Genomic DNA, 16,078 nt, shown 5'->3' on the forward strand with positions numbered 1-16,078 from the left:
GAGAGGTCACCAATATCTACAGGTTTTGGCTTTCTCTTGAAAATAATTTTGCACAATATTCAGAGAGAAAGGAGGAAAAAGAAAACAGCGCGTACAGCATTGAAATCATTATCCTTCTTTAATACTCTTCCTCCATTATGATACACATGACGCTCCTCACGCAAATACATCCACAGTCACAACTCTTCCCGTAAGGACATTATCGGATCAACGCTCCAAAACATAGCCACACACGAACATTAACCAATCGCATTCGTTAATACTCTCTCAACCAGCACAATAATATGTACGAGGATTCCATCGGCGGGATAAAAAAAGGACAAAGACTTAATCATGTATTACTTGCCTTGGGCAGTTTATTCTGTCTTCCGATACCATTAATTCTCTTTGTGATGATTATTATGGCCTGGTACAATTATGAAACGTTTGATCGCGTAAGGGGTTAAGTGCCATTTGTATAGATTTCAAAGTAAGTCCACGAACAGGCCTTTCGAAAGATACCTCACTTGTCAGAGTTAGGATTGAAAACATCCCTTATTTTCTCATATTTATCTTTTTTTTTTTTGAGCAGGTGTAATTGCAATTATATCAACTTGACAATAGATTTTTGCTGTCAAAATCTTGATACAATGCGTTGTGTCTGCGTCAAAACTGTGTCTCCATTTTGTCAACATGAAATTAACCAATAAGGAACGACACACGTCGTCTAGTGGACATCGTTATAGTTGACGTGTTTTATCACGATCTTGTGATACGTGGATTCTTGTTTGTCAGTGAAGGTCTAACTGGTAATTAAGTATGCGTGGCGTTTTTCTCATGGTGTTTTGTTTAATAACCATTTTGTAATGGTGTTTTAATTTTCATCTGCTTAAACAAGGCGTCAATGAGGTGCCGTGCTCGGACCTAGTTCAAACTTTATTTGTGGCGATCCAGTCCTGGAACTTTGAGACATCTGCGTAGACGCCATATTTCCCACGATCTGCGCAGCCCTCGCCCCAACTAACCACGCCCCCAAGGTACCATACCTTGTCACCCTCGTCATAGAATACCAAAGGGCCACCACTGTCTCCCTGCACAAAAAAAAGACAACAAAATCACAATGGAAAAGAAACAAAACAAAAAGACAGTCAAAAGTTTGTCGACCTTCGTCCCGCTTTCGGGCAAATCAAATTACATAATAATTCAGTACGTGTGTATGTGTGTGTGTTTCCCATGTCATGAATGTGCTAGATTTAAAAAAAAAAATATGATAACAATGATTTTTTTTTTAAAGACGAAAAACTAAAAAAAAAAAACTGATTGCTATAAGTCCCCATCTCTAAGTTCGCTAGTTACGCTGAATAAAAGAAGAATGCTGGATTAATTCTGCGATTTCCTCGCATAATGAAAAAACAAATTACAGTAAACCTGTTCAAAATCAAAACTCATTTTTCACACACACACACACACACACACAAAATGCGATATGAGAGAAACATGAAACTGAACGTGCAGCAAGGTGTTGCCATTTTGAGGATCAGTCATGCCATCAGTAATTAAAAACATTTGGAGAATTCTGCATCTGAAACAAGCAGTTGCCTTGAATTGTGATGGAAAACAAAATGCTCTTATCTTGCGTAAGAGAATTCATGGTACTATATCTTCTAAAACACAAGCGATGAACTAAAAAAAAAGAATCACACTTTTTTAATTTTGGCGATGCAGCACGAAACTATATCGAAATTTTAACAAAGAGAGAGAGAGGTTTGCGGTATACCATGTGGGAAGTTCAGAAAAGGACTGTAGAGTGGAAATGCGGGGAAAGTGAAAATGAAAATGTTTATTTAGAGTACACAGTCTTCTTGTGCAGTGTGTATCGTTGTGATACGAAGGTGGAGTGACAAAATGTTGTTTCCGGTATTTCATTGGTTCGATGCAATATATCGTAAACGACTCTTTTTCTTGTATTAATGGCAATGTAAAAAAAAAAACCGAAAATTACTCTTTAGAAAATGGATTCCTTTCAAGTTCTTTTCATGACTCATTTTGGGTGCATATATTTCCTTGTCACTGTTGAATACAGTATGGGTAGGGATCCGCACATGGACTTGAATCAAAGTTACCAGGAAAGACGAACAAAACAATTTACAGATTATTGGGGATTTCAGAATTCAGTATGAATCGGGTTAACTTGGTGTGTCCATCACAATTGCCCTTACCTGGCAGGCATCCTTTCCACCAGCCCAGTATCCGGCACAAATCATGGTAGAATCGATTGAACCTGGGTATGCATCATCGCAGGCGCTATCCGAGACAATGGGTACGTCGACTTGCTGTAAATATTTACTCTGCACAAGTTCTACGTGTGAAAAGAAGGAAAACAAAATATTAGATGTTATGTTGTTTTCTTGTGCTTTCTCCCTCTTTTTGTCCTTCTTTGTCACCACTTCGTTACGTCCTATTCAGTCTTCGTCTCCGGCACTGACAAATACTGCGAACAAAATAGATAGGGCCTATAGAGCCTATGGACTGAGATGGACTATTCGCATGTATATCTATCTATTGTATCGAAAGATTCTTCATCGGACTTTGAATACCGGTCCTGGGTTCATTCAGGGAGGTGGGACACCTCCCTGGTTCATTGCAGGAGTATTGCATTACGCATATCCAGAGCTTGGACTTACAGAGTGACTGTGGACCTATCTTCTGGAGCTAATGTATTTCATCGTCGTAGTACAGTGTATACGATTTAGGCTTTTTTTCTCACAAGTGTTGCTAGTAGTTTGACATGAAAGAACAGTATCATGATCACCTGGCTTACAGGCGCCATATTCCGTTCCTCAATTAGTGACGACACGGCTATTTTATTCTCATTATAGATTTTACTCTATGTAACTTCAAACTAGAAATGTCGCTACAGCGACTGGTTATACCCCCGCCAAACAACATTTCATAAGCTTTGGTCAAAAAACTGAGGAAGTAGTTAAATCCGCAAGATCTTTCCTTGATCTTCTGCCATTAATATGCCGTTACCATGGCAACGTACTTTCGGGTACTGTCGAAAAATGCGTCTTGCACATCTACAACCAAAGGCACACATCTGTACCAAGTTTCATGGAAATTGGGCAAAAACTGAGGAAGTAGTTTGCAACACAAAATTTTCCATCATTTTGGCTCATAATATGTGAGCTGTTTCCATGGCAACATACTTTTTGTCACTATCAAGAAATGTGTCATGCTGACCTATATCCTAAGACAAACATTCAATATGAATTCCATGAGAATTGGAAGAACACTGATGAAGCAGTTTTGCCATGAAGCATTTTGCCCTATATTTTACCAATAACATGCCGTTACCATGGCAACGCACTTTTTGCCACTGCGGAAATATGTGTCTTGCACATTAACATATTCAGATGAACATCTGCACCTAATTTCATAAAAATTGATCAAAAACTGTGGGAGGAGTTCGCGACGCAAGATTTGTACCCATTTTTGCCCATAATATGCCGTTACCAAGGCAACGTACTTTTGGGTACTGTCAAAAAATACGTCTTGCACATCTACAACCCAAGGCGCACATCTGTGCCAAGTTTTATGGGAATCGGTTGAAAACTGAGGAAGTAGTTCGCGACGCAAGATTTGCAACGGACCGACCGCCCGACCGCCCGACCGACCGCCCGCCCGACCGCCCGACCGCCCGACCGTCCGCTGATTCCTATATACCCCCTTCAAACTTCGTTTGGCGGGGGTATAACAACTTAGAAAATGAACAAGAAGAGAGCCCGAGTGGGTTTGAAATTAAACTTAAGTCCAAGCCCCATGCAACCTATTATCTGCGCCCTAATCATTGAACTCTTTGATCACGTTGATCAAGCACATTGCGTTGACGATGCAAATTTATTTCATTGTTTTAACGTTTTTAATTTTATTTGATTCATTACATGTAACACACTTTCTATACAGTCCATATCTCGGTAAGGCTAGTCTCATGTGCTTTGACATTGACCCTTGAACTCTTCCTCCTTTATAGTTTCGTTTGACTAATTACTACTAATTTCTACTCACGAGGGGACTGCATTCTACAAGCTACGTTTTTTTAGCAGTTCCCTCCATTTCCGACACATGAGAACACGTACTCTCCTGGTCCCCCCAGCCTGTTACCCAGGCAGTGGTGCCAGCTCCTGGGGGAGAACTTCGCATACAAGCCGTTGTGACTCCATCACTGTATGTCACCGGACGGTTGAGCTTGATAAGAGCCACGTCGTTGGTAAAGCTCGCGGCCCCGTAGTTCTCGTGGAGAGTGATCTTCGACGCCGTGAATTTCTGGTAGTACTCGCCCTCGTCGTCGATGTGGTGAGCACCCAGCACAAACTCATAGTCGGTCACGTCAGGATTGCCAATGATGCTGTTGGGTATGTAAGGCACCATTCTTGGGGTTAATGTTAAAGCAAAAGGGAATTTTTCTTTCTTACCTCAATCATGAGATGTTAGTCTAATCTCACGCTCTCAGCGTTCGTCTCACGTTTGCCTCAATTCCTTACAATATGGACCGGTAACCACGACCAGTTGTTAAATTAGCTTGCTTTGACGCGCTCATGAAATATATAGAAATAGAGTACATTCTGCATATTCCACGTCGTTTATACTTCTACGCCTTACATTATACAGTTATGTAGAGTGTAAATAGATAGGGGTTTCAGTCATCGACATTAACACTCAAAGAGGCAATATCGCAAAGAATTTTATATTCTCATGCGTTCTTTCGCTCATTTTATGATGAATCAAATTATACATGATTTTTATGTTGTTGTTATTGTTGTTGTCGCCGTCATCAGTTTCCATCCGACAAGACGACCGGATAGCCCATATTCCGCTGCACTAAATGGTCTCTCATGTGGGCCAGTTGTAAGTACACCTGTACTTAATTAGGATATGGACAACTTCAACGGGTCACAGGCACCCTGCTCTTTGCGATAGGCTACATTATATAGATGATGACTGGCGGGGGAGGGAACGATGTTCCACCCGAAGGGTTTGAAATGCTATTGAGGGAGGTTATAAGTCCCGAGACGAAGTCGAGGGACTTGTAGCCTCCCGAAATAGCATTTCACACCCTGAGGGTGGAACGTTTGGTACATGTTCCCGACAACAAAAATCATTATCTGTTATATTATATGGGTAGTCAAATACGTCAACGTCAACCACCAGCAAAAAACGCACTCGATCGCTCGCGCAGAGCCAAATTCACTGTGCGCGGGTCCTTCTGTCATTTGTTACGCGAAAATGTTTTCCCATCGGAGATCATTACAAAAATGTTCTCCCATGGGCGAACATAACGAATGTTCCTCCATCACGTGACTGTGTTTAGCCAATCACTAACCGGTATTTGACTAACCCATTTAATATAACATTATGATTAACAATGATTACTCAAGAACCGTATATGACCGACCATGACCTGCCACACAAAACTACCTAGTTGAAAAAAAAGGGGGAAAACATCGCGCGGTATGTCGAACTGTAATCCATGTGATACCTTTTGTGTGAACAAATCGCCAAACCTTTTGAAAGCAGTCAAACCTCTCCTGTCCTTCTTCCCTCCCTTCTATCCTATTTCTACGTAAGTCACTCTTCCCCTCTATTTTCTATATAAGATTCAATGTATCATGTTACATAAGGGCTGCAAACGACACAAGCTATACTCAAGCCATAGCCCTGCTCTATCATGAATTTTATTGCATCGCGTGGACACTTGTTATACAACATTGTAAATCCAACGGACACAATTACTTTGTAAGTATCGTATACGTGTACATTATGATCACACAGAAATCAAGATATCAAATCAAATCAAATCATTATTTACAATGCATCTTCATGGTAGGACATGTAACGAGTCGAACTTACGTATGGAAGCAATGGGCAGCAGACAAGACCCACTGATCGTCGATGAGGGTTCCACCGCACCACTGACCGCCGAAGGACAGCTTACGGACTTGTACCTGCCACGGCCAACTACCCTCTTTGGCGTCGTAACCCCCGACGATGGCAGCCGAATCGCTCCAGGGTGCAATCGCAGGTGTGCCGCAGGCTGGATATCCGTCATGAAATAAGATTCATTATTCATTGATTTCTTTTGTCAGTCTTCACGTGTCAAGGCGATATGCATAGGCCTATATACATTAATATCAACGCTTTTGATACTTAGAATTTATTTCTGAAAAACTGTTGAGTTTGTTGGTAACTGCAGGGAACGATGCCATCGCAATATGTCTTCACGAAAAAGACTCTACTTTTTGTTTCGTTATCTTGTTGTTTCTTCTTCTTCTTCTTTCTTTTTCTCTTTTTTTTTTTTGGGGGGGGGGACAAGGACGGAGTCCTGTTCGAGCCTGGGTCATCGTAAAAGCAAAGAGCAAGTAGCCGAACTCCAGCAAAAAAAAACAAACAAAAACAAAACAAAACAAAAACAAAAACAAAAACAAAACAAAACAAAACAAAACAAAACAAAAATGACGACAATCAACAACCAATACACGAGGTTCCATGACGTCAAATGACGCGTTGCCTATAAAGGGCAAAAACAAATCACTTTGTGTATTAAGCGCATAGCTCCAGCATACCCGCCTACCTATCAAGGGACGTGGGATGTAACGTTACGCGCTTGCCCACAGTAACGTATAATGGGGCCTCCGTACGCAGTTTTTGCCCCTCAGCCTAGTGTAGCTTGGTGACATCAATGGAATGGACGGCGGAAGCGGGGGGGGGGGGGGGCTAGGGCCCCCACTTTTTTGCACCATACAAAGGAATACAGAAGGTGTCACCACTTTGCCCCCCACTTGTTTTACCCCGAAAGTGCGTAAGTATAGCACTAGAAAGAAAAAGATAAGAGACCTTGAAGTGTGAGCGCGGTACGGTTATGTTTTTGCGCTGAAGACGTTTTGTGGTTTTTTTTTCCCGCTTGTCAGCTGAAGAAACCCGGAAGTGGAATGAGAAAGATGACCATGACCCCAAAGGGTTACCCTCTTCCAATTTTGTCGCTAAACGGTTTGCGGTCTTGCAGAAAGAGAAAAAAAAATGCTAACCTATCAAAGCCGCGATCACCAACCGACAACTGACAGTCTATATCGTCGAAAAAAGAAAAAAAAAAACAAGAACAAGGAAAACAACACACACACACACACACACACACACACACACAAATGCTCTATAACAATCAACTACCCGTCATGTACTATCCAGGGAGCTCCCCTTGTAACGAATATACGGTTATAATGCAATTTCGTTACAACGAAGTTAAAAATTCGGGTACCAAAAATGATCATCATTGACGTCTATATCTTGTGCAAGATTCCCCTCCACCATAACGACATTTCGATATATCGAAAGAAGACTGCCGATTCAAAAAAAAAAAATTGTGATAACGGGAGTCGTGTGCACTGACGACAGATTGGAAGAGTTTGTGAGAAATTAAGCGAGTATTCTTCGCATGTGCATGAAAATCCAGTTTGTAAAGAACAATGATAGACTTCTTTGAATCACCAGAAATCTTCATCAGGGTTTCCATTGAACTTGCCAAACTGAGGGAGAGAGAAAGAGAGGCAAATATTACAAATGAGTAGACAATAATTATTACAGAGGAATCGGGCAAAGAATTGGATTGGTAATAACTAATGCATACATTTGACATCGCACAAACTAGAACACTTTGGTTTAATGACAATAATTAGTATATTATGCGCAATAAGAGCTCGCGATAATTAATTTTCACAACGAAAGTGGCAAACCTGCGGCGTTGGCGACGAGGCCCATCAGAAGAACAGCAAACCCGAGCATTTTCTCTTCTTTCGTGGCGTTCTAGACTATCTCGTCTTTCCGAAAGGCTGAGAGAAGAATAATTTTTCTGCCAATTTCTTTCAGATTTTATAAGTGAATTGCGGACGTTTCTTCTCCAGTCATTCTGATGGTAATTTTTTTAGTGACTAAGGTAAAGGTGATGACGTCTGTGGTAAGCAACACGATCATTGGTTGTCTCTTCATACATATTCATAACTTCCTGTCAGTCTGCGCCTGTCTGTGGGTAGATCTGCATCGTACAATGGCGAGCCTTGTACCTCCTTGTACGAAGTCGCACTGAAAATCATCGTTGAGATAGTATGTGAACGTTTAGACGACTTGACGACTATGGTTATGATAATTTTATGCAGAACGTAGATGGCATGATGTCAAGTATACCACCTGGCACTCACTGAGAACTCTTATCAGATACTTATTAACTTAATTTTAAGATAAAACAGTACTCAGAAGGAATCAAAATTCATCTTCCACCATATTAAAGTTGCTTGCAATTTATCATATCGAAAGGCTCTAACATGAAACTTTCCTGGCTGACGCGATTTGCCAGGATAATGAGTTGTTTTTGGAGCATTTTGAGATAAAAAATGTCGATCGTAGTACACGACTTTTACCCTGAAGCGCCCTCCCCGTTCAGTAGTGGGTAGGTTGAATGTTACGTGATGATCGATCGTGCCCTCGATGTCGATGTCGATCGTAGTACACGACTTTTACCCTGAAGCGCCCTCCCCGTTCAGTAGTGGGTAGGTTGAATGTGACGTGATGATCGATCGTGCCCTCAAAACCCATGTCATCTTTAAAACAAAAAAAAGAAGTGGCACATGTGATTTCCAATTACTGAATTACTGAATTACCCAACCGCCCGACCGACCGACCGACCGACCGAACGGCCACCCGACCTCAGAGTGATTCCTATATAACCCCATACACACTATGTGCGGGGGAGGGGGGGGGGTATGAAGAAGAGCTGGGAATGTTCTCGGAACTACGCGGTCCAAAAGCCCATCATCTCAGCTGGAGCGGACGTTCCTAAGTTAAAGTGAAGTCCATGTAATTTTCTTCAAACTTCCCATACCGTAACTTTGACCCATCCGAAGCCCAAATATGCAAATAAAACCACAGATTCGTGTGCTTGTTTTTCTTCTACGGGACTTTGAAACAAACGACAGTCTCTCGTCCAGTACAGAAATGATAGCATTACAGGATCAAGACCATGATAGCCAACAAAATCTGCAATGGCAAATTCAAATCCCCATAATTCTTTCAAAATCCACTTTATTTTCTCCAAATTTGCAAGAATTGCAGAAAAAGGGTACCCAAAACGAGGAAAAAGTTTTAAAGTTGGGGTTTACACTCTCATTTTTTAGTAAGCAGCGCCCTCACGCGGCAGAAACCACAGAAATCTCTCAAATCCTTGTCAGGAACGTTTTCTGTTAGGGGTTGGTTAGAGGAGAAAGTAAAAAAAAAAAACAAACAAACTTGTGCTGTACATTCAAAACCCATGTCATCTTCATGAAACTTGACCTAATTGTAGAAGAAGGGCTACTAAATGCAGAAACATCGTCAAAATGGGTGGTTCGTGTTGTGTCTGTACAAGAAGTGTTATGTCTATTTATGGTGCAGCAGTGACCAGCAGGTCTTATTCATTCCGTAGTCATCCATCTCACAGCCAATCTTCCACAGTCAAGCTCCTTATCACTTCTCTGGTTTCTTGGTTACAGCTCGTTATTCCGAAGGTTCGTTATTCCGAAGGCTCTTTATTCCTAAGATTCGTTATTCCGAAGGTTCATTGTTCCGAATTTCATATTCGGATTAACCTATCTTCGGAATAACGAACCTTCGGAATAACGCCACATATTTTCGGATTAACGAACCCTTTTTCATTTTCGGATTAACGAACCTCTAGGTATAGGGAATTTGCGTGTTTCGGATTAACGACCCTTCGGAATAAAGAGCCTTCGGAATAGCGAACCTTCGGAATAACGAACAGCACCCGGTTTCTTTTTCTCATCAAGATCAACTAATCTGACAGCCACTTTCTATTCCCACTTCCTTTCCGCTCCCCCATACCATTTGTCTTCACCACATTTCATGATGAATGTAAACAACACCGGAAAGTCACCGGGACATGTTTTGTAAACATGATGTAGCAAGTGTAGATGCGTTAGAATAATATATTGGAGAACAGTGAATAAAGGACACTTGCATTCTGACTCCAACAAGAAGCAGTCATGCCTCGATCATTCTCCTGAGTCTATACAACAAACAAAAAAGTTCGTGCGATCGTTTCTGTGCTAGCAGCGCCGCCATGCGGCAGGAATCGTTGTAAGACCCCGAGATTTCGTCATAAACCTATCCAGGGATGCATGTTTCTGTGATATAAATGTGACTAACAAAAGACATGGCGAGGGAACATGCAAGTTACGCTGAGTCGAGGGCAAGGTGCATTCCATTGTCTTTTGTTAAACATTTCAGTACTTTAGCAATGATTGACAGCTGAGGCCACAACAGGAATATTGGTTTGGAAGGATTTTTTTCTTTTTTTCTTTTTTTTTTTTTTGGTGGGCGTTACCAAGTAATCTGAAGAAAAAAGAAATAGACGAAAAAATCGTGAAGAATATATGGAATGTTTCTAGATACTCGTTTCACCTCAAAATTGATGTTGAGGGTATCATAAATCAACACAAATCAACATGCAATTGGATTTCAGGGGACCTTTAAAGGGTCTCAGGTTAAAATTCTTGTCCTCATCACTGAGCAGTAAGGGAAAGAAGAATAATACGTCGATAATATCGATCCCACAGTGGATTCATAAATCACGTAGACATGGGATATGATGGGAAGAAAATCGCATCATCTATTTTTTTTTTCATCAACCACCATGAGTGGTAGAGGGTTTTGCACGTCGCCAATATGCATCGACTCAAGCCACCTTGTTAAAGTAAACAAATGCAGCCTGTCTCCGTGCCAATCCGGTATAGCTTTCGTATCCATAATTTATTTTCAGACGATTCGTCAATCATTTTCCAACTTGACCTGATAAGGAGTCGAGAGCTATCTCTTGCAATTGTTTACCACCAGGAATATTTTTCAACGACTTGTGTGTTGGTTCTCACAATATTGCTAAGGTTTTCCTCCAGACGTCGTTTACCAGTTCCTATCATGCCAGCAATAAAGTCATGCATGCATCATCACTGGTGAATTGGTAGCTAGGACCACGCCCCCAAACGCCACTTGTGTCAATTCGACTTTCATCCAGCTGGCAAGGACAGATCAGTGAGCACAATATACGCAAATTGTATTAAAGGGTAAAAAAGGACTAAAATCACACCTTGCCATTGTAACCAAAACTAGAAATGTCGCTACAGCGACTGGTTATACCCCCGCCAAACAACATTTCATAAGCTTTGGTCAAAACAACATTTCATAAGCTTTGGTCAAAAAACTGAGGAAGTAGTTAAATCCGCAAGATCTTTCCTTGATCTTCTGCCATTAATATGCCGTTACCATGGCAACGTACTTTCGGGTACTGTCGAAAAATGCGTCTTGCACATCTGCAACCAAAGGCACACATCTGTACCAAGTTTCATGGAAATTGGGCAAAAACTGAGGAAGTAGTTTGCAACACAAAATTTTCCATCATTTTGGCTCATAATATGTGAGCTGTTACCATGGCAACATACTTTTTGTCACTGTCAAGAAATGTGTCATGCTGACCTATATCCTAAGACAAACATTCAATATGAATTCCATGAGAATTGGAAGAACACTGATGAAGCAGTTTTGCCATGAAGCATTTTGCCCTATATTTTACCAATAACATGCCGTTACCATGGCAACGCACTTTTGCCACTGCGGAAATATGTGTCTTGCTCATTAACATATTCAGATGAACATCTGTACCTAATTTCATAAAAATTGATCAAAAACTGTGGGAGGAGTTCGCGACGCAAGATTTGTACCCATTTTTGCCCATAATATGCCGTTACCATGGCAACGTACTTTTGGGAACTGTCAAAAAATACGTCTTGCACATCTACAACCCAAGGCACACATCTGTGCCAAGTTTTATGGGAATCGGTTGAAAACTGAGGAAGTAGTTCGCGACGCAAGATTTGCAACCGACCGACCGCCCGACCGACCGACCGACCGCCCGCCCGACCGCCCGACCGACCGCCCGACCGACCGCCCGACCGCCCGACCGTCCGCTGATTCCTATATACCCCCTTCAAACTTCGTTTGGCGGGGGTATAAAAAAAGAAAGAAGTAATCATTACGATGGAAAAGAGTGTTCCGTCAAAAGCTAAGCTTGTAAGACGTGGAACACTCGAAAATACCCACCCCCCCCCCCCAAAAAAAAACAACAACAACAACAACAACAACAACAACAACAACAACAACAACAAACAAACAGCAAGACCAATATACCAATAATTATGATGTACATGTCTTTATATAGAGCCTACTTTTATACGTTTGGTCATTGATATACATGATGCTGATAATACAAACATCTTCCAACAGTACTTGTTTTAGAATGCATACTTCTTTGTAGATGACGAAAAATTCAAGATTTAACCCATTTTCAGGGTGCTATATATCCGAATATGGACAATGATGGATGCGACTTTTGTGTATCCCTGATGGTTTTGAGATATCCATTAATGGCCGCCAAAAATTAGAATTTCAATGCATTTCCGTATTGTACAAGATTGAGAATAAATTGATTGGTTTGAAGTCGCCAACAAACATCGACTCAATCCACCTGGCAAAATAAAGATTAAAAGACAACCTGTCTCCGTGCCAATCCGGCGTATCTTTCGTATCCATATTTTCAGACTTTTCGTCAATCATTTTCCAACATGACTAGATAAGGAGGAGCTATCTCTTGCTATTGTTTACCACCAGGAATAGTTTTCAACGACTTGTGTGTTGGTTCTCATAATATTGCTCCAGACGTCGTTTACCGGTTCTTATAATGCCTGCAATCCAGCCATTCGGAGTAATTATGTACATGTGAAGTTAACATTTAAATTCCAGACCTGTTGGGAGTTAGTCTGATAAGAAAGAGTTCAATTTTATCGGCACAACACTGAAAATCAATTCTTGGGATTTTTCTTTTTTAGATATTCAAGATCTTTTATGTCCATTTCGGCGTCCATTTTGGCGGCCATTTGGAATATCTCAAAACCTCAAGAATACGAAAGTTGCATCAACCAAAATTGGTATTCAGCACCCTCGAAATGGGTAAAACCATCAATTTATTTCCAATTTATTCACTTTTTATAAGGAAATACATATATTAAAATTTAGATTTTCGGCGGCTATTTTGGATACCTCAAGAACCTCAGGGATGCAAGATTTGCTACATCCAAAGTCGGATTCAACCCCCCCCCCCCCGCAAATAGGTCAAAACCATCAAAATTTTCAAATTGTTCACCATCTACAAAGAAATGTATGGGAATTTCAATTTATGGCGGCCATCTTGAATATTTCAAAATCCTCAAGGATGCAAGAGTTCCATCATCCAGATTCGGATTGAGCACTCTCGAAACATAGGGTAAAACCATCAAAAAACATCGAGCGGATGGTAAAACAACGTTCAGCCTCTGGCACCCAGACTGCGGCTAATGTGTATCTAGAGCACAATTCGTCTTCTTCAACCAGGTTGCTTCTCTGAACTCCCTTGCCCAAAAGTAGGCTAAATTATCCAAGTCGACGTGGGCATTGTGCCTCCAAACATAATTTTGGTCATGAAGGGTTGATAAGCATGTTACAATTGTTGTTTCGCGTGTATTTCCGTTGCTTTTTGATTTGATTCGTTTTTCACACACTGTTTTCCCACACAGTGCATATTGATAATTCACATGATTACCTCACACCATTAACATAATGCACTCCCATCGTTACTGTAAGGTCTCAATCATTTTACTCTTTACAAATTCACATGCTTGATTTCTTTCACTACAGAAAGTGAGAGGTACAATATGTTACTGTAGAAAAACGGAAATGAATTTGAATTTGAACTTAAGTGAACTTGACTTCTTTGGTGTCTAAGAGTATACTTTTATTACAACAATAACATTTATATTACAGTAGATTCTCCTCAATAATGTACACTGTAGCATCAGCAGAGATATATACTGTCATGACGATTGCGCTTTCATAAAAGGGGAGTGGAACCTAATCAGTACCTAATCAGTCAGGTAAGGCTGATAAAGTCCACACTGTATATAGTGGAAAACAAGAGACCCGGGGTCACGCGCTCACCTGAGTATCGCAATTTCACCTTCCATGCATTCTTGCACACTCTAACCTGAGAACATTGGAAACTTTGGGCTGCATATGGATCCCCCTCCCCTCAACTCCAGGGTGGGGGGCAGGCAGTCCTGGATCTGCAATGAATTGTCCCGTAGAGATGCTTCATGTGTTGGTAAAGTTTTTTAATGTGGTACTGGACAGTGGTATTGTTCCAACTGAATGGTGCATAGGGATTATCATTCCTATTTTTAAGAATAAGGGTATAGACACAAATCCTGATAATTATAGAGGAATTACTCTTCTCAGTTGTCCAGGAAAAATTTTTACTTCCATTTTGAATCATCGAATCTCAGAGTTTTTCGAAGCTGCCAATATGCTAGGTGAAGAACAGGCTGGCTTTCGTTCTAATTATTCTACAATTGATAATATTTTTGTTTTGAAGACTATAATTGATGTTTATCTGCAAAATAAAAAACGCTTATACTGTGCATTTATTGATTACAAGAAAGCATTTGATCTAATTGATAGATCATCTTTATGGTACAAAATGTTGAAGATGGGACTTAGGGGTAAACTGTTTACTGTCATTAAGAATATTTATGAAAGTGCTAAATCATGTGTGGCGGTTAGGGGGGAGATGTGAGAGTTTTTTTTTACTTGTAACACTGGTGTACGACAGGGTGAAAACCTTTCCCCGCTTTTATTTGCCATTAACGTTTATTTTATCTGAATGATTTTCAAGAATACATTGGAAATTCATATTGTGGACTTAAATATTTGGAAAGTGAGATTTCTTACCACCTGGATTCTGATAATGTCAAAAAAGCTTTAAATCTTTCTTGTTTATTTTATGCAGATGACACAATAATTTTAGCAGAAACTCCGGAGGAGTTGCAAAAAGCTCTTGATGCTGTAGATAGTTATTGTCAGACATGGCGCTTGACTGTAAATGCAAGCAAGACCAAAATTGTTATTTTCTCCCGTGGGAAGGTTAGAAGAATTCCTGAATTCGTTTATGCTGGTGATCCACTTGAGGTTGTAGATGACTTTGTGTACCTTGGAGTTAAATTCAATTATAATGGCAGTTTTAAAAAGGCAATTTCTAAACAAGTCACACAAGCTAGAAAAGCACTTTATAGCATGTTGGTCAAGGCTAAAAAGTTACAGCTCTCTGTGGACACACAGTGCCACCTATTTGATCATCTTGTTTTACCTGTTTTGCTCTATGGTTGTGAAGTCTGGGGTTATGAGTGCATAGACCAAATTGAAATTTTCCATAGGAAATTCTTAAGAAAAATTTTGCTCGTGAACAAATGTACTCCTGATTGTATGGTTTATGGTGAAACTGGACGTGGAGTAATTTTGAACCATATTAAATGTCGAATGATTGGATTCTGGTTGAGATTAGTCAAGGGAAAAGAAACCAAACACTCATGTACAATTTTCAAATTTCTGCTGCATTTACAAGGAGACATACACTCCCCTTCAAAATCACAATGGTTATTATTTATCGCAAATATTTTTTTATTATGCAGGGCTAGGGAATGTGTGGTTAGCACAAGGAGGTGGATTTAGTGCTGCATGGACTTCACACACCTCAAAAGTTAGACTTTTTGATATGTTTATTCAAGCAGTGGAGAGCAGCAACATGGTCAAATAGAATCTGTACAAAACTTGATGTTAGAGAAGTATTTACAGGTCTTGTGTAAGAAAGATTATAATACGTAAAGTAAATTCAGATGTAGATCTAATGGATTACCCGTTAATAAGGGCAGGTTTGATGCAAGCTTGACAGATGAACTGCATTGTACTATCTGTTCATCCGACGATATACAGGGATGAATTTCATTTTATTTTTGTTTGTCCCTTTTTCAACAAAGAGAGATTATTGTATTTACCAAGTAGCTTGACGGCCAGTAGACCAAGTGCATTACATATGGCAAAATTATTCAATTCAACTAATGCTTGCCATTTGAAAAAACTA

General features: G+C 40.3%; 1 protein-coding gene across 1 annotated transcript in view; it reads right to left on the reverse strand.

The window, feature by feature from the left end:
* Positions 1 to 8,058, reverse strand: part of LOC140238699 (transmembrane protease serine 9-like) — a 33,810-nt gene extending 25,752 nt beyond the window's left edge. The window contains exons 1-5 of the mRNA XM_072318598.1: positions 7,767 to 8,058; positions 5,890 to 6,073; positions 4,119 to 4,387; positions 2,199 to 2,338; positions 915 to 1,070 (exon numbers count right to left, since the gene is read on the reverse strand). Of these exons, the coding sequence (XP_072174699.1) occupies positions 915 to 1,070; positions 2,199 to 2,338; positions 4,119 to 4,387; positions 5,890 to 6,073; positions 7,767 to 7,815 (798 nt within the window). The 5' untranslated portion in view covers positions 7,816 to 8,058. The remainder of the gene's footprint in view (positions 1 to 914; positions 1,071 to 2,198; positions 2,339 to 4,118; positions 4,388 to 5,889; positions 6,074 to 7,766) is intronic.
* Between the last annotated feature and the right edge of the window lie 8,020 nt (positions 8,059 to 16,078).

This window comes from Diadema setosum, chromosome 15 (assembly GCF_964275005.1).
Source record: "Diadema setosum chromosome 15, eeDiaSeto1, whole genome shotgun sequence".
Taxonomy (NCBI): Eukaryota; Metazoa; Echinodermata; class Echinoidea; order Diadematoida; family Diadematidae; genus Diadema; species Diadema setosum.